The 23,795-nt window shown below is 33.8% G+C and overlaps 1 protein-coding gene across 1 annotated transcript in view; it reads left to right on the top strand.

The window, feature by feature from the left end:
* The window catches only part of LOC148953685 (V-type proton ATPase 21 kDa proteolipid subunit c''-like), a 33,824-nt gene extending 13,088 nt beyond the window's left edge, over positions 1 to 20,736 (top strand). The window contains exons 2-4 of the mRNA XM_089108430.1: positions 7,391 to 7,523; positions 15,386 to 15,533; positions 20,470 to 20,736. Of these exons, the coding sequence (XP_088964556.1) occupies positions 7,391 to 7,523; positions 15,386 to 15,533; positions 20,470 to 20,721 (533 nt within the window). The 3' untranslated portion in view covers positions 20,722 to 20,736. The remainder of the gene's footprint in view (positions 1 to 7,390; positions 7,524 to 15,385; positions 15,534 to 20,469) is intronic.
* Positions 20,737 to 23,795: the final 3,059 nt, after the last annotated feature.

Raw genomic sequence — 23,795 nt, 5'->3', positions numbered from 1 at the left:
ATCCAACTCTTGCATTTCAACGAAAAATATCTAAAATGAACTTTGAAACATCAAGATAATGTACCAGTGACAAGGTAAACTACAACAAGACACTACTTAAATATTCCAGCTCCTGCATTTCAAAAAAAAAAAAAAAAATCCAAACTGAAATTTGAAACATAAAGAAAATGTAACAGTGACAAGGCAAACCACGACAAAACCCTCCTGAAATAGTACAACTCTTACTTTTCAATGAAAGAAATCCAAAATTGAAAGTAAAAAAACAAGCGCACATAAGTATGACAAGGTAAAAAACGACTAAACGCTATTGAAATATTCAAAATCTTGCATTTCAATGAAAGAAATCCAACATGAACTTTGAAAAATCAAGAGAATGTAACTGTGACAAGGTAAACCATGACAAAACAGTACTGAAATAATCCAACTTTCACATTTCAACGAAAAAAAAAAAAAAACTAAAATGAACTTTGGAACATCAAGAGAATGTAACAGTGAGAAGGTAAACCATGACAAAACACTACTGAAATATTCCAACTCTTGCATTTCAACGAAAAAAAAAATCCTAAATGAACTTTGAGACATCAAGAGACAGTGACAAGGTGAATCACGACAAAACACTACTGAAATATTCCAACTCTTGCATTTCAACGAAAGAAATCTAAAATCAAGTCTGAAAAATCAAGAAAATGTAACAGTGACATGATAAACCACGACAAAAAACTACTGAAATAATCCAACTCTTACATTTCAACAAAAAAATCTAAAATGAACTTTTAAAACATCAAGAGAATGTAACAGTGACAAGGTAAACCACCACAAAACACTACTGAAATATTCCAACTCTTACATTTCAACAAAAAAAAAATCTAAAATGAACTTTGAAACATCAAAAGAGTGTAACAGTGACTACGTAAACCCTAATAAAAACTACTGAAATATTCCAACTCTTACATTTCAACGAAAGAAATCTAAAATGAACTTTGAAACATCAAGAGAATGTAAAAGTGACATGGTAAACCAATAAAAAAAATTACTGAAATATTCAAGCTATTACATTCCAACGAAAAGAAAAATCTATACTAAACTTTGAAACGTCAAGAGAATGCAACAGTGACAAAGAACACCACAACAAAACACTACTGAAATATTTTAACTATTGATTTTCAATGAAAAATATCCAAAATGAATTTTGAAACATCAAGAAAATATAACAGTAACAAGCTAAACCATAACAAACACTACTGAAATGTTCCGTCTCTTGCATTTCAACAAAAAAAAATCCAAAATGAACTTTGAAACATCAAGAGAATGGAACAGTGACGAGGTAAACCAATACGAAACACTACTGAAATATTTCAAATTTTGTATTTAAACAAAAAAATCCAAAATGAACTTTAAAACATCAAAAGAATATATCAGTGACTAGGTAAACCACAACAAACACTACTTAAATATTCCAACTCTTACATGTCAACGAAATAAATCCAACATGAAATTTGGAAAATCAAGATAATTTAATAGGGACAAGGTAAACCACAACAAAACCCTACTGAAATATTCCAACTCTTACATTTCAACAAAAAAAAAATCCAAAATGAACTTTGAAAAATCAAGAGGATGATAGTGACAAGGTAAACCACGACAAAACACTATTGAAATAATATAACTCTTGCATTTCAACAAAAAAAAAAAAAATCAAAAATGAACTTTGAAAAATCAAGAGAATGTAACAGTGACTAGTTAAACCACAACAAAACACTACTGAAATACTCCAACTCTTGCATTTCAACGAAAAAAATCCAAAATGAACTTTGAGGCATAAAGAGAATGTAACATTGACATGGTAAATCACGACAAAACACTACTGAAATATTCCAACTCTTGCATTTCAAAGAAAGAAATCTAAAATGAACTCCGAAAAATCAAGAAAATGTAACAGTAACATGCTAAACCACTATTAAACACTACTGAAATAATCTAACTCTTACATTTCAATAAAAAAAAATCTAAAATTAACTTTGAGACATCAAGAGAATGTAACAGTGACAAGGTAAACTACGACAAAACACTATAGAAATAATCTAACTCTTGCATTTAACGAAAAAAATCAAGAATAAACTTTGAAACATCAATAGAATGTAACAGTAACAAGGTAAATCACAACAAACACTACTGAAATATTCCAACTTTTACATTTCAACGAAAAAAATACGAAATGAACTTTGAAACATCAAGAGAATGTAACAGTGACATGGTAAACCACGACAAAACACTACTGAAATAATCCAACTCTTGCATTTCAACGAAAAAATCCAAAATGAACTTTGAAACATCAAGAGAATGTAACAGTGACAAGATAAACCATGAAAAAACACTACTGAAATAATCTAACTCTTACATTTCAACAAAAACAGAAAATCTAAAATGAACTTTGAAACATCAAGAAATGAACTTTGAGACATCAAGAGAATGTAACAGTGACAAGGTAAATCACGACAAAACACTACTGAAATATTCCAACTCTTGCATTTCAACGAAAGAAATCAAAAATGAACTTTTAAACATCAAGAGAATATAACAGTGACATGGTAAACCACTACTAAACATTGTTGAAATATTATAGCTCTTACATTCAAACGAAAAGAAAAATCCAAAATGTACTTTTGAAAAGATAAAATATTTTAACTGTGTCCAGGTACACCGCTAACATATATTACAGAAATATACTAACTCTTACTTTTAAATAAACGAAAATCAAAAAGAGACTTGGGGCAGACAGAGGTTGTAGCAATGACAAGTTGAACCAAAATAAACACTACTTAAATATTCCAACTCTTGCATTTCAACAAAAAAATATAAAATGAACTTTGAAACAGCAAGAGAATATAACAGTGACTAGGTAAACCACAACAAACACTACTGAAATATTCCAACTCTTACATTTAAAAAAAAAAAAATTCTAAAATGAACTTTAAAACAGCAAGAGAATGTAACAGTGACTAGGTAAACCACAACAAACACTACTGAAATATTCCAACTCTTACATGTCAACGAAAGAAATCCAAAATGAACTTTGAAAAATAAAGAGAATGTAATAGTGACAAGGTAAACCACAACAAAACCCTATTGATATATTCCAACTCTTACATTTCAACAAAAAAAAAATCTAAAATGAACTTTGAAACATCAAGAGAATATAACAGTGACAAAGAAAACTACGACAAAATACCACTGAAATAATCTAACTCTTGCATTTAAACAAAAAAAAAAAAAAATCAAAAATGAACTTTGAAACATCAATAGAATGTAACAGTGACAAGGTAAACCACGACAAAACACTACTGAAATATTCCAACTCTTGCATTTAAACGAAAAAGATCCAAAATGAACTTTGGGGCATCAATAGAATGTAACAGTGACATGGTAAATCACGACAAAACACTACTGAAATATTCCAACTCTTGCATTTCAACGAAAGAAATCTAAAATGAACTCTGAAAAATCAAGAAAATGTAACAGTAACATGCTAAACCACTATTAAACACTACTTAAATAATCTAACTCTTACATTTCAATAAAAAAAAAAATCTAAAATGAACTTTGAAACATCAAGACAATGTAACAGTGACAAGGTAAACCACGACAAAACACTACAGAAATAATCTAACTCTTGCATTTCAACGAAAAAAATCAAAAATGAACTTTGAAACATCAAGAGAATGTAACAGTAACAAGGTAAACCACAACAAACACTACTGAAATATTCCAACTTTTACATTTCAACGAAAAAAATACGAAATGAACTTTGAAACATCAAGAGAATGTTACAGTGACATGGTAAACCACGAGAAAACACTACTGAAATAATCCAACTCTTGCATTTCAACGAAAAAATCCAAAATGAACTTTGAAACATCAAGAGAATGTAACAGTGACAAGATAAACCATGAAAAAACACTACTGAAATAATCTAACTCTTACATTTCAACAAAAAAAAATCTAAAATGAACTTTGAAAAATCAAGAAATGAACTTTGAGAATTCAAGAGAATGTAACAGTGACAAGGTAAATCACGACAAAACACTACTGAAATATTCCAACTCTTGCATTTCAACAAAAGAAATCTAAAATGAACTCTGAAACATCAAGAGAATGTACTAGTGACAAGGTAAACCACAACAAAGGATACAGGGGGGAGGGGGAGGGGGGATGGTAGTGGGGCTCTTTGGGGCCCGGGGCCCTTTGGGGGTCCGGGCGGTCTTTGTGGGTTCGGGGGCATTTGGGGGCCCGGGGCCCTTTGGGGGCTCGGGAGGCCATTGGGGGCCCGGGTGGCCCTTTGGTGTAGGGGTAGGGGACCTCACAACACTGTTCAAATGGAACTTGTGTATTATAACGACCACAGTTTCACCCCAAATCATCTTCTAAAATGTCTCAAACTGTTTCGCCTAAATCATCTTCTAAAATGTCTCAAACGGTTTCGCCCAAATAATCCCCTAAAATGTCTCAAACTGTTTCGCCTAAATCATCTTCTAAAATGTCTCAAACGGTTTTGCCCAAATCATCTTCTAAAATGTCTCAAACGGTTTCGCCCAAATAATCCCTAAACGTAATTTCTGCGTGTTCCTTTTGTTTCGGCATCCCTGCGCTGTCACATTTGAAATTCCTAGGAAACCATTTCCCGCGTTAATCTCTTCATCTCATATGTGTTCCTAGCTACACTATTAAGGTTTTGATAGAATATTAATTTTATCGCTAAGTCTAATGACCTGAGAAGCCATATTTAAAAAATAGAATATTAATTTATCTCTGTCACTGAAGACCATTTATCCCTCAGACCTAAAGATCAAAGAAGCCATATTGTTTCTAAATTCCCCTTCGTTGATCAATAATTCACCGTCAGATTATGTAATCAATTTCCCAGAAATCTACTTCCCATCTTGTCCTAGTCGATTATGCAATCAATTTCTCAGAAATCTGTCCCGCTTCGTGGATCAATAATCCTTCAATAAATTTTGTACTGTCAGCGTTAGACTTAATTATAGATGGCAGCACACGGTCCCCGTGGGAGTCGAAAGGGCTACCCTACTAGTCCACTAGCCCCTAGCTTTTCCACTTTGGACACTGCATCAATAGTGCCATTTGGCAGTTGAAGTTGATGGAATGTGTAAATAAAACGTAGATATGAGAATTAGCTTTCATGTGATTTATTAAACATCTGTCTACGATGTTTTTGTAGCCCACTAGCCCCATCCATTTAGAAATGGCACAAAAAGTGCCATATGGCACTTGCAGATGGTGGAATTTATGAAAAGCACGTAGATGTGAGAAACAGCTTTCTAATGAGCCATTCTCTCTATGATGTTCTGGTAAACCGCTATCCCTGGAAAAAAAAAAAAAAGGGAGACAGATCAGTGTTACCCATAGAAAAAAGTGATTTTTCTTGTTTTTCAAGGGTAGGGAATGTAATTTCCCTGAATAAGGTTTTCGACTATGCTGATTCCAATTGTACACTTTTTATTTTGATATGACGCCATTTTCGAGGGGTTTCAGTCTTTTTTTTGAAATAACATTAAATTTCTTTTCCTAATAAACTTTTATTTTTAATACGAACTGAAAAGATAGTTACCATTCCTGAATTGATGTTAGATGGAAATTTTTTTTTCACTATGCAGTTTTTTTTTCTAAACGCGTTTTTTAACTTTTGGTTACTATGGGCCGTGGTTCGCTCTTTACTAGGTTGCAGCTGCCGCTGCAACCCTGATAACACTGCTGTGGTTAAAGTAGGAAGTGAGGTTAGCAGCTGGTTTTGTATTAAATCAGGAGTTAGGCAGGGTTGTGTTCTATCCCCCTTTATATGGATCATTTTGATGGACTTTGTCTTAAGGAGCACATGAAAGGCAATGGGAGACCGCGGAACCAAATGGGGAGGAAGAAGTCTCCTGGACTTAGATTATGCTGACGATTTAAGCATCCTAGATGAAAGTGTGAGCAAAATGAATGAATTTTTCGAGGTTTTGCGAGTTCAGGGTGCAAGAAAAGGTTTGTAAATTAATGCTAAAAGGACCAAGTCCCTAAGGTTAGGAATAAGTGATGATGAAAAGGTGATGTTGGGTAATGAAAATATTGATCAGGTGGACAGCTTCACTTACCTTTGTAGTATTATTAGTAAAGATGGTTGGAGCAGTGAAGATGTCAAAAGTAGAATAGCCAAGGCTCAGGGTGTTTTTTCACGGTTAAAAAAAGTTTGGAAGAATAGGAAGATAAGTCTGCAAACCAAATTAGAATATTAGAAGCTACAGTGATGACAGTGGTCAAATATGGCTCTGAAGCATGGGCGCTCCGAAAAGCGGATGAAGATTTGCTAGATGTTTTCCAGAGACATTGCTTAAGGATTGTTCTGGGTACCCGGCTGACTGACCGTATTTCAAACATTAGGCTATACGAAAAATGGGGTTTAATACCGCTCTCTAGGGCTAAGATGAAAGAAAGGTTGAGGTGGCTAGGGCACGTTGTGCGGATGAAGGATGACAGATTGCCAAAGATTGTCCTTTTCGGCCAACCGTCTTGGGCTAAACGGAAGGCAGGTCGTCTTCGTCTGGGGTGGGAGGACGTCATAAAGAAAGATTTAAAGGAAATGGGAACTTCCTAGGAGGATGTTGAAAGGAAGGCTTTGAGTAGATTCGGATGGAGGAAGAGCGTGCGTAGCTGTGTTGGCCTTAGACGGCTTGGTGCTGCGGTGAGTTGTTAGTAGTAGTAGTAGTAGGTATAGCACTGAAAACAAACATAAATTATATAAGAAAAATACTTTCTCTTATATTGCAAACATGAAGGGCTTAAAATTCACTTGAGCACAGGTGTTGAGAAAGTAATTAAATAATTTCTTTATTCTATGAAGCTTTGATATGAAATATGTCTGATAAATGCTATTTTTATAATTATATAGTGTGAAGGCATTTCTCCAGACATCCTGCTAATTTATAGTAATCTTACTTAAGTTTGCCTGAATCTTTTCTGTATTGATTCTGCTTAACTAGTAGTAAGCTATAACCATACATAGATTGCATAGACGGCACATATGCACACACAGGCATATATGGGCACATATATAGGCACATAGACTTATAGGTTGGAACCTTTGGGTATAGGCATATATAGGCACATATAGCCACATAGACGTACAGGTTGGAACCTTTTGGTATAGGCACATATAGGAATATATATAGGCACATATAGAGGGACATATGGGCACATATAAGCACATATATAGGCACATGTAGGCACATAGACGTACAGGTTAGAACCTATGGGTATAATCTGTTTTTACTGATGATTTTTAAATGTCAAATGGGTTTCCTGTTGTCTTTCCTAATAATATAATGTTATTTTCTAGCTTTATATTACACATTAACTGGTCAAGGAGAAAGAATTGATATAGGATGGTTTTTGTCTGAAGTATCCCCATATATGTGGTCTGCAGTAGGTGTGGCATTGTCAGTTTTCTTGTCTGTAATTGGAGCTGCATTGTAAGACTATTCTCTCTCTCTCTCTCTCTCTCTCTCTCTCTCTCTCTCTCTCTCTCTCTCTCTCTCTCTCTCTCTCTCTCTCTCTCTCCCTCTCCATCTCCCAATCTCTCTCTTTCTCTCTCTCTGTTACTCTTATTCATCTCAGTATTCTATAGTCTGATAGTGTTTCAACTTGACAACATTACCTGTCCAATTTAGTATGTATTTTGGTCACTTCAATTTAAAGAAATTGGCAACTGTCACTTTGTTTTGAACACATCTTGTATTCACTTTTTGTGGTTTTTTCGGGGAGAGGGGGGGGGGGGTGATGGAAGGTAGGGATTTAAACATTACTTTAGGGTTGCAAAGAGCACATCGGAGTCTGATTTGGTTATTGTCTCAATTTTTTTTTTTTGTAAATTGGATTTCTAAGAACCTTTGTTAGTTTTTTTTTGTGTTTTGTGATATTTTTTTTTAAGGATAATTTTCAATTCACATGCAGGACACATCGTAAAATCAAATGCAGACAAATTCATTCCCCATACGGTACGTCAAATAAAAATCACCTTAAAATATATATATATGTAGAGTTTGCATAGAAATCTGTATCACTGACAATACTGCAAACCCTGAGGGATGGCATAATTAATAACTACCTTAGCGACTATAATTAGATGGTTTAGACTAGAAGATAGTTGGCTTAATTCCACAGAGGAATAGCTATCTCTTTCAATTCCATAGTTACTATGAATTAATATTAAATCTCTGTTTCCTATTGTAAGACCTTACTATTGCATTCTGAAATTCTAATGGGCAGTCCTATTTGCTGGAAAAAAAGGACTACGCTTGTGTCCATTCCTTCCTAAATCTCCGATATCTTTAGAATTGTAACAACCAATAACAGGTAAAACAATCGGGAATTTACAAAACAGTGAAATTTGTTCAAATCTTTAATGAATATTTCAGCTTTATATCCAAGAGCTGTGCTCAGCAAAACACTTAAATAAATAAAATAAGACTCACAATAAGATGTGATCTTTAAAACTGAAATTAAAATAGTCCCAGAATTATTACTTCAACAAAGTTGAACCAGGACTGATAGATAAAACAACACAAAACAAGGCAATTCACTCGTAGAAACAAATCAACAACATTTTTAAATTGGATTCTTGCTTTTTTAGCAGCTAACCTAAAGGTCTTTTCATAAAAGGTTCGTTGGCATCGGCTATTGGTTTTGTAATATAATTTGTCAGATCGTTTTAATTAAAGTTGTGTATTAAGGATTGAGTGAGTAATCCCTATTTAAAGATGTACTGTTATTTATCTTGAGCTTAATTTCTATTGCCTCACAAACAACTTATTTAATATCCAAGTCATTGCCAATGAGGGAGGAGTTTTCAAAAAGCATTGTATGGCTGGGGTTATCAAAAACATGGCTGCTTAAAGCAGAATCAAAAGAATTATGAAGACTATTAGAATTTAAAGCCTTGGTTATATCATCTTTATGTTGTTGCAAATGTTTTCTAAATTTTGAAGGGCTCTACCCACATAATAATTGCTAGTCACATGGTATTTTATAAAACCCTCTTTGGCCAGTAACTGGGAATTTATCTTTACCAGAGTTTATAAAATTTGTGACTTTAAAATTACTAGTTAAGACTACATACATAGTATTTTGTGTGCATAGTTTTTTTAAGCTTCGTAGTAATTTTCGGAATGTATGGAAGGTAGATTATATTTGAGGGTTTATTAGGAACTTCACATGATAAAAGGTCTTTGATTTTAAGAGTGTCATTTTAGTCTGTGGCTAAATTCACTATTAATAGAATGGATAAGATAACTGATTCCCAAAAGTATGTCTCTGATAAAACTTCATTCTGTTGTGGTATAAGATTTGGATTAAATCTTTAGGACACGATCCGCAAAAGAATTTACAACACCCCTTTTAACATATGGGGGGGGGGGATTAGACTTAAAATGAAGATTTCTGTAAATAGTAAATCTAATTTATCAATGATGTGAATAATTAACACATCTAGAAACAGTATTTTATTTGCATTTTCAATTTCTAGAGTAAACTGTAAATTTCTAGCATATGTATTAAGGTGATCTAAAAAATAACCTTGGTTCGTCTTCTCCATAATTCGAAAGTAATATTGCATCATCCATGTAACACCCCCAATAGATGTGTTTAAAAAAATATGAATCTAAAGCTCAATTTTCACGGTGTTGTACATAGATATTTGCCAGTAAACCTGATAGAGCTCCACAACAGGCAGATCTTTTATTTGCTGATAAAAAGAATCAGGGAAATGGAAACACATTGAATACTTGTTACAAATTTTAACCAAGGACAATAAAACATCATAATCTATCCCTGTTGCCAAATCTTTGATTAAGTTATAATTTCAGTTTTATCTTTTAATAATTGCTCAAATATTGCGACGTCAATATTTGTATACATAGAAACAATGTCAAAACTACTTACTTTTGTATTTTTTTAAGTTTTTCTACTAAATCTATGGAGCTACTTATGTAGGATTTTTGGGAATGGAGCAGAGGTTTAAAAGCTGTACATCGCCTTTCCCCAATATTGGAAGTGGGAGTTTCTGTTTTAAACATCTGTCTATAGCGATAAACTTTTATGGCTATACTAATTGTGGTAATAAAGATTGACCGCGTCAAATGTAATACTATGCTTTAAGGCTGTTAACTTACACCTTATAAGTTCTCCGATAGCGCCACTTAGAGCGCTAAGGGCTGTGCCATATGTAATATTATGATTTAAAGCGGTGTACCGATCGCGCCAGTTCTTCCGGGGTGATTTTTCTTAGGCTTCTTAATAGGCTAGGCAAGCTATAAAAATAATTAGAAAATTAAGTTTGTGATCGCGCCACAGCAATGGGGAGCAAAGTAAATTTATGATCGCGCCACCCTCAATCATTGAGAGAAAATAAAATGTGTAGCTATATAAATGTAACCACCTCTTTTCCTCGAGCTATCTGGAGATCAGTTACCTCTAATGTTATGTAGAAATCAGATCCCTGGGAACGTACCTTGGAGACATACGAACTAATTACCTGTCGTGCGACTAGATACAGACATATAAAATAAACACAAGTAGAAAAGCAATAGTTGTATTATGACTTACATACTTAGGTTTACAGCTGTGGTTCGGTTCAAATGACAACAACAAAGGCAAGGATAAATTGGCTCTCAAAGATAATGTTGATGGCAATAGAGACAATCCATAATTGAAACGAAAAACAGTTTTTTTTCACTATATCACACAAATAGAACTCCTTTGCATTTGCAACAGTTTTTTTCACTATATCACAAAAATAGAACTCCTTTGGATTACTAGCTTTTTTCAAAATTGGCCCAAGTCCTGTGGAGGGGGCCGCTCTTTTGTAATTATGTTCGCAAACTCACTACATTATGCGAACTGTTCGTCCAATAATTCGTTTTAAATATTTCTGATGATTCTAACGTTCACACTCTCTTATAACTTAGACTTCCTGCGAAACATTGTATTTAGTAATTTTTTTTATTACCAATCTTCTCGGCGAAATTCAAAACCATCTCTCGTGATTAGTACCGAGTTTTGGCTGGAAATAAAAGGCAGTTTTTCTTTATGCTGATTAAGAATTCAGACTCTTGGAAACGGTATTTGAACTGAATTAGGAGACGTTTAGTTTCTGTCGGAATTATCTTTAGAAAAAAGGATTTATTTTTTGTATTTTAAATATATCACATTTTACTCATGGTACATGTCTATGATCTTTTAGTGCCCCACTATTAGCAAAAAAGTAATTTTGATTACAACAATAAGGGTTTTATATAATTAATTAAGAAGATGCAATAACTACCAGAAGTTAAGACTTATCCTTTCAAAGGAAAAAATGAAGAAAGGATTTCTCTACACATCCTTTCAAAGATAAACTGTTATGTCTTTTCCCCCTCAACCATCAACCATTGCCACAAAGTACTTCCCAATATAACGATCACCACAATGACAATGCACCCTATTTTCTCCCCCTCCTGCCCCCCCCCCCCATTGGAATCTGATATAACCCTAGGCTGCATACAATATTACCAAAATAAATATAATAATAATGTTCATCTTCTGCAATATGCACAAGTTATTATTAATCAGATTTCTATGTTTCCTTTCATTTTATAAATATTTTTAATTCACTTTTGAATAATATGTTTGTCCAACTGTTTTGTATTTTTTATTTCACTATTCATTGTGGTGTAATGGAATTGATCAAGCTGAGAATACGAATGCATGTTCATGAACAGATGTGGTATAATTCAAGCAATGAAAAACAACGGATAAGCACATAATTTACAGCTAAATCTGGCACCAATAAGAAGAGGGAATTGATCTCAACCTGGGCGTGGCAATATCCCTCCCCGCTTCAGCCCTCTAGATTTCAAAAATGTATTTTTTGGATATTTTCATTGAAAATGGCTTTTTTTGACATTTTTTGTCAGCGAAATTAAAGAATCTAGAATCTACGAAATTAAAGAATCTAGGGGGTGGGCTAATTCTTTTAACCCACCCCATAGATTAAAAAAAACACAGTTCTCCCCCTTAATTACCGTAAATTAACGCGACGGGGGGGGTGAAGGGGTTAAATTCAGGGCATCGTTTTAGAGGGTGCAAGGGGAGGGGGGCAGTTGCCCCCCAATTATGTGGAGAAAAAAAATATTTTATATCCCATACCCCTCGACTATCCGGATATGGACCCCTCTTGCCCTCCTCCCGATAAAAATGCTAGAGATTCACCCCTGGTTACATTATCACCATATGGACAATTATATTTGGATATGGTGGTCATTTAAGGATTGAATGGTACTGCTCTTTTCTTATTATAGTTTTTACTTCAGGAGAGTCCAAGGAATAGAGTGTTACCAAAAACAGCCCCTTTTCAGCGTTTATTTGATTGAGAGGGTGTCCTGAAATTTAGTTCAAGTCGTGGACAGGGTCGTATCCATGATTTTTTTTTGGGGGGGGGGCGGTTTCACAAAAGATTTTTTCGGGGGGGGGGGTACACAAAAAACATCAAAAACGCATGCAAAAATTTGTATATATTTTCTTTTTTACGTTTTTACAAGTCGGACAAACATTTCGGGGGAGGAGATTCAAACTGCCTACCCCCCAGATTCGGCCTTGGTTGTGGAAGAGGGGATAACCTAATTTGATTAAGATTAAAATGTTCTTGCTAACTAGTTCAGGTTTTAAGAACTTTTTTTCAGTTTCTTTATTTCTTGTTTTGGTTAATTCTTATAAAGGGTAGTTTGCAGTTAGAACTTAGATAATGACTTGTTCTGATAGTCCCCCCCCCTACCCTAACTAACCACCCTCACGTACATAATTACTGTTTGTCTTAAGTTTAATGTTGCTCCTTACTTTCAGCTAAAAAAAAAATATTTAATTTTTAATAATTTCCAAATCATGCTGGAAAAATCCCCCTCCGCTTCTGTGGAAAGTTTCTACCAGAAATTTCTTCGCCACAAAAAATCCCTCTTGCAGAAACTTCCCCCGAAAGAAAAAAAACAGTTCTCCCCCCTAATTTCCGTGAATTAAAGCGTGAATTAAGAACTTTTTTTAGCTTCTTTTCTTGTTTTGGTTAATTATTATAAAGGATAGTTTGCACTTAGAACGTAGATAGTGACTTGCTCTGATAGTCCCCCCTCCCTGCCCTAACCCCACTGCACTATGTTTAATCCATAAGATTAAAAGGAGCTTAATTGAATTGGGCTTCCAAAATCAGAAAACAACCCCTGCATATGTTTTCTGTTAAATGTACTGTCTATGGTTATCAGACGTGATAGATCGATTCTGTAAGTTTGAGAACCTTTTAAACATTTTCTTTCTGGTTTACTGGCTTCAAGTACATTGTATGCAGAAAATGTTTCTTCTAATTTTGTGATTTTAATGCCAAGAAACATTATGTGCACTGTTATGAGCATATTATGCGTGTGATGTAATTCCTTATGCACAGCTCTTTAGTTGGACATTGTTTTAATTGTCTTATTGCACACTGTTTCATTGCATCGTCATGATTTTTTTTTATTGTATTTTGTTTGTGTATTAATTTTAGGGGATTGTTTTATGTCAAAATTTTTGCAAATGTCTCTTATTTTATGTCTAATTTTATGAAAATGTCTTATATTGTGTCTAATGCTTGCTAAAAATTACAAATTGCAATATCTGCATTGATTTGCCCAATTTTTCCTTAAACTTCAGAGAAACTAAGAAAAAGTTCTTGAAATACTAAAGTAAATTATTTTACATAAAAATTAGTTTACATATTAATGTAAGTTCACCCTCTCATTTCGTGCTGCTTACATAATAATCCTAGAAATACGCCCTAGAACTTAACCTGGCAACTTGTTACAGGTAAAAACTATTTAATGGGGACTATTATTGTTGAACAACAAACAGATAATAATCTTCAGTTCTTTTTGCAAAAACTGCTCTTTTCCATGGAATATTGTTTTGATTTTGCGCACTGACGTGCTATATATTAATCTGACTATTGGTAATTAACCATGTATTGGTAATAGCAGGCATACCTTGTATCTGTCAACTTTGGCGAGATGTAATTAAGGGATTCTGCAAGTGATTTTTCTTAACCTGCTTTGAACGGAGTAACCCAAATACATTTCTAATAAATTTAATTAAGCTAATGCAACGTACCAAAAACAAAATGACAGAAACGATAAATCTAAAAAAAAAAATCGCCAAACATGATGTTATGATCATTTCTTTAGGGTTCTTCCCTATTTACCAATGCTTAGACAAAAAGCCTACTTATGAAAAATCACTTGTTTAATATCACTTTAATTAATATCACTTTAATATCACTTTAATTAAGCTAATGCAACGTACAAAAAACAAAATGACACAAACGATAAATCTAAAAAAAAAAAATCGCCAAACATGATGTTATGATCATCTCTTTAGGGTTCTTCCCTATTTACCAATGCTTAGACAAAAAGCCTACTTATGAAAAATCACTTGTTTAATATCACTTAAATAAAGAAATATTGCATTTTTTATATTTTGATTTAGATGGCTCCAACCTGATTCCCCATTTAAGCACAGATAAAGTCGACCACCAATAATCCCTATAGAAAACTAAATAGTGTTTACATGAACCAAAAACCTCAGGTCTACCAAACTACCACAACATGTAAGGTGTGCTCTGTGTTGTAGCCTACCAATAAACTAATGCGTATAAAACTTATGTAGTCCAGAAGTTGGCAGAGTAAAGGTAATATACAGTAGCGAAATGTTTCTCCAAACATGACACACATTTCATAGCGCGTAATTAGGCAAGTTGACGGACCGTCAGAGCAATATGTCAGCAGAAGTATATACGTCAGAGCCATAGTTTCAGTTGCTACTTGGTTTTCCATCGGAAACATTTGCCATTGCGTGTTCGCGAAGGCGGGGTCATGAAGCTTGTGCGGTTTTAGATCTGTGTCCAAAATTATCAATGGAGAGTATAGGACTTTTCGCTACTGTATATTACCTTTACTGCGAGAAGCTGGAATTATTCTATGCTGAAACCTTGAGCTGTAGGACAACCAATAACCGAACAGCGTTCTTTTGCAGAACTCTTACGCTACTGAATACGTACATGTACTGAGCAAGTGCGCGTAAAGTGCACGATTGAAACTTACGTAGTAACAGTGTAAAGAAGGAGTTTTGAGGATTTTTTTAATGAGCTGTTTTTGACTAGTTTAAAAAGTTAGTGGCTTGAATTAATTCAAGGGAAATAAGGGGGATCAAGCAAAGTTTTATATACCGATTTTAGGAAAACATTTTAGTAGTTATATTTATTTGCAACTTGTTTTTGTTTTAGGGGTATTTTCACTACTGGAGCTAGCATTATTGGTGGTGGTGTAAAAGCGCCTAGAATCAAGACAAAAAATTTAATATCTGCCATTTTTCGCGAAGCCGTTGCCATCTATGGTTTGATTATCGCTATTGTCCTCACGGGTGTTGTTGAGGTAAGCCCAATCTATGGAGAAGCAGAGGATTAAGGATTAAACTAATTTAGGTTCTAAGAGAAGAGGATAATTTTTGTGAAGCAAAAGCGACCAATTAACATGTGAGTTTATGCTCCATTTTTGCTAGATGGCTAGCCTTATGTACGAAAATCTTAACCCTAGGGATAGAGGCCATTCCTCGACATGAAGGTCTGAAGAGTGGCGCTAATTCACTGAAATAGGGGGGTGGGGGACCAGATTTATTCAAGGTTCCCACAGGATGCAAAAATTCTATAACGCATTTTGGAACTTCCATTATGCATAAAAAACACATAACGCATTTGGAATATCCGTTATGCCTAAAAAACGTATAAACACGTTTTTTATATTTTTACCAGTAGGTAAAAAGGAAGGTCTTATTCATGCATTAGTTAAAAAAAAAACTTATCCTGCAAGAGATGTTTTTCAGAGTAAAATAAAGAGCTACACTAAACCTAAGACAAGTGGAAATATAATTGATGATAATATATTCATTTGTTTAACAACAACAATCTAAAAACAAAAATCAATATGATCCACCCAAAACCAAACGGTTATCGGGGGATGAATCAGGTAAAAACACAGACATATAACATCATTTAAATTCACTATAATAAAAAAGAAAGAAAAAAAGAAAAGAAAAAAAAGGTAAAAGTAAAATAGTAATTCAAGTGTAAAGCAATCATAAATGAATATCAATAAATAAGTGGAACCTAAAACGAACAGAAATTACAGCAAACAGGGGTAGTGCCATGTAAAGACCAAAACTTCATTTGCGTCTTACTGAAAACATTTTTTTTTTTATTCGTCATAACATAAAAAAAAACAAAAGTGAATATTAACCAAGATTAATGAAAAGTTCTAATGGAATGCAAATTGACAGTTTAATAAATATTAATACCTATTCAAGGAAGTCTCAGCAATTTTTTTTGTAGTAACGTTATAAAAGAGAAAATGTTTAAGATTAATTTTCTTTCAATAAAGTGCAAACGACGTTCTGGTCTTAACAAGACATAAAAGGCGTTAGTCCTACTCCTGTAATTTCTGTTAGTTTTAAGTTTAACTTTATTATTTAGGTTCTTTTGGGCGAATATAAATGCCCAGTAATTTTCTAGCCGTTCAGAGATGAAACTCTTCTTGTCTTAGACGTCACGAATCAGTCTAACAATTTTTTCCATAGCTTAGTTTCAAGTTTGTTCCCTGTATTGGGTTTTACGTGGCCTTGAAGCATATAAATATCATTTTGTAGCCTACTGGAGTGACGAAATTTAAGGTTTCGATTTTGCGCGTTTCCAATCTTTTGTTATTGTACTCTTCTTCTTCTATGTAGCGAAGTGTACGGACCTCCATGAATTTTCCTTTACCTCTGAAATGATTAAAAAAATTCAAAGTCCTGTAACTTAGCTGAAAAAAATTGTGGGTCCTAGCTGATCAGAAAAAAAAAGTTTTGGGCGAAACAATTTTTTTCTGAACACAAGGTTCTCCTTCACCCAATAGCTTACGCATATTAAGCTTCAAGTTCTTACTAAAAAATTGTCCTTTCGTTTTCGGACAAACCTATATTTAGGAGACGGAAATGTGTTAGCTACTCTTATCCTTTCCTCCTACATAATATTTAAAGCCTCTTGTCCTCCCCAAATACTCCCTAAAAGTTATAGATTGATCCCCTAGTCGTTTTTGACGTATTACAGATACGCTATTTTAAAACTTAAGACGAATATACTGTCTTCTCATTTAGTGTACTAATTCACTGTGAATAGATTCACAGTTCTATTGGGGATATAGTATCAAAACTTTTAGGTGGATTGAAAAACACATTATTTGGGTGCCTGCATCCCCTCCCTCTAAATATAGAGTCTGAAGACTCTTTGCTTCTTCCCCCCCCCAAATGCTCCAGAAGCTTCTGCTCAATACCCACAAGTGCTGAGATGTTATAGCTATGATATGTTGATAATCTGGATTCATGGTCTATTTCGGTTTACCTCTGCCCCTCTTCCCAAGTCAGAATTCAAGGCCCACTTGGTCCCCCAGCCTTCCGTGAAAGTTTCAACTCGATACCCTAAACTGTCTCTGAAATAATAGAGATACGCTGTTTTGGTAACCTGGATACGCCGGGTTTCGTTTGGTCTACGTAGCTATCTCGCCGGGAATAGATTCTAGTTCAACATGAGCTTATTGCGCTATAAATTGTGGATAGATTAGAGACCAAAATCTTTAGACTCTCCTCCTCTGCCCCACCCTCTAAGTCAAGATTAGAGTTCCATTTGTCCCTTCTCCTCTCAACGCTCTCTGAGAGTTTCAGCTTGATCCTGAAGCCGCTCTCAAGATATTGCAGTTTTCCTTTTTTGATTTATGAGGCAACTCATGGTCTTCTCATTTACTTTTCTATTGAACGGTGAATGCATTATTGGTTTATAAATTCCATCGGGGCATATAGCAGAAAAACTTTTAGATGAGTCTAAAAAAAAACATTTTTCTCACAACATTTTTGATGGCCTGGGTACTCATAGTGTCTTTAGATTTACCTCTGTCCCCTCTCCTTAGTCAAAATTTGAGGTCCGATCAACTCGTCAACATGCTTTGGAATTTTCAACCGTTCTTGATATATGGCGGATACTCTATTTTGTTCACCTGGGTACATACTACACAGTGTCTGTCAATTTACATTGCTAATTTACCACGAATAGATTCTATTCCCACAGGGGCTTAAAGTGCAAAAATTTTTGGACAGATTTGAAGGAAAATATGTTTAGCCATTCTATGCCCCCCTCCCAAGTTCAAATTTGAGTTCCATATCCCTCCCCCTCCTCCAAAAAAGAACTCTGTAAAAGTTTCTCTTCGGTTTCCCAAACCGATCCTAAGGTATTTGAGATATGTTATTTTTATGACATGGCAACATGTATTGACTATTGCACATCTTCACTGCATGCAGCTTCCCGACTAATAACGCTGCTTGAATAAGCAAGGTTATGCTTTTAATGAATTTTCGCTATGCCTTTTCAACACTTATCCTCCACTCTACTCGCCAGCCACCTTTAATCAAACTTGGCAACAGACATTTAATCAGACATAACAACATTAGGGTCTTTAGGTTTACCCAGATACTTAACCGTGATTAGATTCAAAGCCTCATAGGAGCTTATATTCAAAATCCTTTTGATGGATCGAAGGCAGAAATTTTTAGCCTTTTCTCCTTCCCCCCATCACTCAATTTGAAGTCCTCCTGCTCCACCCCCCTCCCTCCTTTTCAGAAATAACCCAAAAGTTCAAATGCAATCATACATCCCGTTCCCAAGATATCGCAGATATGCTGTTTCGATAACCTGGATACTCATAGTGTCTTGATTTACCTCTGTCCCATCCCCCAGTTCGAAATTCAAGGTCCATCTGACCCTTTGATCTATTTAACCTATGAGACCTTATGACGTTTATGAACAAAATGACAATCTAAATTCTGCTGTTTCTCAAAACTGTGGAAAAATATTTTCGGGAAACACGTTAGTTTTTTTAATATAATGTATTACGGTAATTACTTGGCTAAAAAAAAAAAAAAAAAAAAAAAAAACTGTCTTCCTACTTTAGTAACTAAAATAAATGAGCACTTGAACAAGCTCCCGACCTTACTTATCCATCCAGTTCCCTAGGACAAAACAGTATATCCAATCCGATAATCCGAAAATCAAGTCCAAAATAGAGCAAAATCAACACCAATAAGTATAGGTCAATGTTCCAAAACCAAGCTATAGCATCTTAAATCTACAAAAACATTATATTCCCCAGGTGATCACCACATATCGGGGCTCATCAGATAAAAACTTTGTAGTAAAAATTTGAAATTCAGTTTAAAGAGCGGGGAATTGATTCCCTCCGATTTACGACAATTATTTCTATTTGAAAAAGAAAGAATTACAGCTAAATGAGCCCTTTTTCCTCGAAGCCTTGCTATTCAAAGGTTAAAATAAATTAAAAGTTAAAATTAATTAAAGTAAATAAATTAAATTAAAACAAAGGTTAAAATAAATTTAAATAAATTAATAACTTAAAATTTTATTCAAAGGTTAAAATAAATTAAATAAATTGTGGGAGGTCGAGTAGGGAGGCCAAATTGACGAAATTATATTTTAAAAATCGAGTTTTTTTTTCAAATGGAACAAAGATCGCCTTCAAACTTAAAAGCAACAAAAGTGATCCTAGATGTAAGGGGAACTGTCCCCCCCCCCATTGATTTATCAGAAACGAATTTTTTTAACCCAAGAGGTGTGTGATAAAATGTAGTTTTTTTCATAATGCGTAGAGAATGGAAGGGCTTATTGATTTGTATTTTTTTTAGGAATAAGATTCTCATTTCAAATAATCCTGAAAAGTAATCTGTAAATAAAACATCTTCAAAAACCTGGTTATATTAGTCTTACTTAAAAATGCTTTCTCGAAAGCACTAAAAGTGTTTAAGTGCAAGGAGCGGTTAAGAGGGGGGCCTCGTGTGCAGGATTCTTTCTGTTAGTTTTAAGTTTAAACTTCGCTCCTTTAGCTTCCTTTGAAAAAACTTTTTTTTGTTTTTTTTTTTCAGTTTAATGTGAATTACTCTAGGGACTAAGACTTTCTCAATTATGTAATGAGCAAAAATTATTGGGACTAGTGCAGTTTGAATTCATTATTTTTTTAAAACGTAATCTATGAATACAAATGCTTACTGAAAAAAAAAAATGAAGTAAAAATGTATCTAGGCCACTTTTTTGCAACACATTCTGACCCGGATGGGTTATTTGTTCCAGTCCCTTGGGGAACTCTCTCCTATCCCTCCCCATTTGTATGCGGGTACTCTTGATCATCCTTAACGGTGTAAATCCAGTGTTGCCTTTTATTTGTCAAATAAAGGCAAATTTACTTCTTATTTGTTATTTTTTTATTATAATTTTAGACTTACACGGTTGGTGATGAAAACATTTTAGAAAGAAACATCTTCGCTGGCTATGTCATGTTTGGTGTGGGTCTCACCGTCGGGCTTGTGAATTTATTCTGTGGTATTGCTGTTGGTATAGTCGGGTCTGGTGCAGCACTTGCAGATGCAGCTGATGCTTCACTTTTTGTTAAAATCCTGATTATTGGAATTTTTGGTAGTGCCATTGGGCTGTTTGGACTTATTGTTAGAATTCTGATGGTAAGCGGCTGACATTTTAAAAATTTGTGTATTTTGCTTTATTCTTTTTGCTTAAATTAGCTTCTCTTTGATCAAAGAAGTAGTTTTTGAAGATGGCTACTGGCCTTGAAAGGTCCTTAAAAGTGAAGAAATTTTGTAAACATAAATGGTGGAAAGTGATTACAAGATTTGACAGAGATTAAAAAAAAGTAAAAAACAAAAAATAAAAAACACACTTCTATCTTGAAATACAAGTAATTTTTTTTCCTGCTTACCCAAAAATTAATATTTTTAAGCCTGAAAATGAAAGTGTAAGATGGACAGTTTTCAATTCAAACAATAGTAAGTAAAGAGTGATGCCAAAACTTAGAACAAATAGGAGCTATCTTATATCCGAGGAGGCTATACTCCCCCAACCCACCACTCCTAGCGAATATTTTTCCCTAGGTAGCATTGCCAGCAACGGGTAGCAACCCGTTGTTTTATTTTTCTATATAAATTACTAATCCACAACTGAAAACCCACAGCAGTGAAAAATAATTCAGCTAAAAAAGGAATATATATATATATATATATATATATATATATATATATATATATATATATATATATATATATATATATATATATTCCTTTTTTAGCTGAATTATTTTTCACTGCTGTGGGTTTTCAGTTGTGGATTAGTAATTTATATAGAAAAATAAAACAACGGGTTACTACCCGTTGCTTGCAATGCATATATATATATATATATATATATATATATATATATATATATATATATATATATATATATATATATATATATATATATATATATATATATATATATATATATGTATATATATGTATATATGTATATATGTATATATGTATATATATATATATATATATATATATATATATATATATATATATATATATGTGTATATATATATATATATATATGTATATATGTATATATGTATATATGTATATATGTATATATGTATATATGTATATATATATATGTATATATATATATATATATATATATATATATATATATATATATATATATATATATATATATATATATATATATATATATATATATATATATATATATATATATATATAATTTTCCGTTAGAAAATTCCAACGGAAACGTTCAAGCGTAAAGTTCTCCCTCAACCCCACAGAATATACCCCCCTCCCCCCAAAAAAATCGACAAATCCTTATATTTCCCAACGACAAATATTATATTGGAACAATGAGCAAATTGCTTAACTTACAGACCTTTCCCCCGAGACTATGGCGGGTAATTGTATCTTCAAGGGTATAGTTATTAGACCTTTTAACTATGCTGAATCAAATGACTATCTCAAAATTTTGATCCAATGACCTTGGGGAAACACGGGGGGCTGTGACGGGGGCTAGTTGACCTCCAATCTTGTTGGTCACTTAAAGAGGGCACTAGAACTTTTGATTCCCGATCAAATAAGCCCTCCCTCAATATCCTAGGATCACTCGTTCAATACGATCGCCCCTGGAGAAAACAAATAAAAACGCTTCCGTGATCTTTCTTATGGCAAAAAAAAATGCAATATTCCACATTTTTGTATATAGGAGCTTGAAACCTCTACATTAGTATTCTCTAATATGCTGAATCTAATGGCGTGATTTTCATTAAGATTGCTTGACTTTTTGGGGGTGTTTCCTCTCTTTTTTCGAAATCAAGCGAATTTTCTAAGGCTCGTAACTGTTAATGGGTAACAATAAACGTAATGAACTTAACATATTTGGAATCAACATAAAAAGCCAATTCTATTGATGAAATTATTTTTATTAAATTTCTTATTTTTAGAGTTTTGGTTACTTTTGATCCACCACAATCATCAAGAACTGTTTTATAGAAGGTGGAAGTTAACATAAGTATCATAGAAATGGAACAAGTCTCTGAAAGAACTCTTTTCTGAAAATTAACATGTAAACTTCAGCCTCATAGGCTGAATAATTTTAAATATCAGCTTGATTGGCTGATAAACTCCAAATTTCGATAGGAATCCTTTAGAGAAATAACATTCACCGCACCAGGTATTCGGTACTTTTTTTTTTTATTTAAAACAAATTTGGAAACACTTGGAAGGGGGTAAAGAGTCTGGCATTGAAAATATTGAAGAGGTGTAGGTGCTTGCGCAGTTATGTTGACCTCGGGTGACTTAGTGCAACAGTTAGCTGTTTATAGTAGCAGCAAGAGTGTATCCAAAATTTTTTGGGGGGAGAGTTATTTTTTTTTGGGGGGGGGGGATTACAAAAAAAGATTACAAAAAGCATAAAAAATTTGTTTATATGTATTTTTATTACTTTTTACGCGTCGACCAAAATTGTTCGGAGGAGGGGTTCAAACACGGTAACTCCCCCTCCCTCCATCATGGATACAGCCTTCAGTGCAGTAGTAGTTTGTGCGTTTTTGAGAATGCCTTCTTGCTCTTGTAGGATTATCAGGGTAAAAATTGATCAGGGATTGGTTTCTGAGTCAGGATCTTCACATTAATCATTATGACAGTGTTCGTCAATAGGTGTTCAAAACAGGGCTTCCCCTATCCCCCAACTTTCAGGGGTTTCCCTGAATTTTTCCAAAAGAAAATTGGGCTTTCCGAAATTTCCCTGAAAATTAACGGTTTGTATTTTGTGTTAATATTCGTGTATTCACGACCGTTAATTTTCGGGGACATTTCGAACTAGGTTTTACTCGGGGAAATTTGGGTGAAAAATCAGGGGTAGTCAAAAGTAGTCGTCTTGGGGGTGTTGTTTCCTGATTTAAGAGATTATTTAATCATTTCATTTATTTCTTTGACTGTAAGAGATATGAAGATTTTGACTGAAGCGATCGATTCTACCAGGTTTGATTAAGTTTTATACAAAGTCGTTTCTATAGCGTTGGTATACGTTTCTTTTTTTGATAGTAGCCAACTTCCTCGTTATAAATGCGTAGAAGCGTGTTTTTTTTTTCTTGCAGAGCGGTCTGTATCCCTAATTTAATTTGGTGCAGGCATGCGAAAATGCTATAAATCATATTCTTTATTATTTCCGTCTACTATTATTCTTATTATTTTATGTATAA

Source organism: Artemia sp. Qi Xiang Cuo, chromosome 3 (assembly GCF_049724085.1).
Source record: "Artemia sp. Qi Xiang Cuo chromosome 3, ASM4972408v1, whole genome shotgun sequence".
Lineage (NCBI taxonomy): Eukaryota > Metazoa > Arthropoda > Branchiopoda > Anostraca > Artemiidae > Artemia > Artemia sp. Qi Xiang Cuo.
The sequence above is the reverse complement of the archived record's forward strand: the minus strand, read 5'-3'. Positions and strand labels throughout refer to the sequence as shown.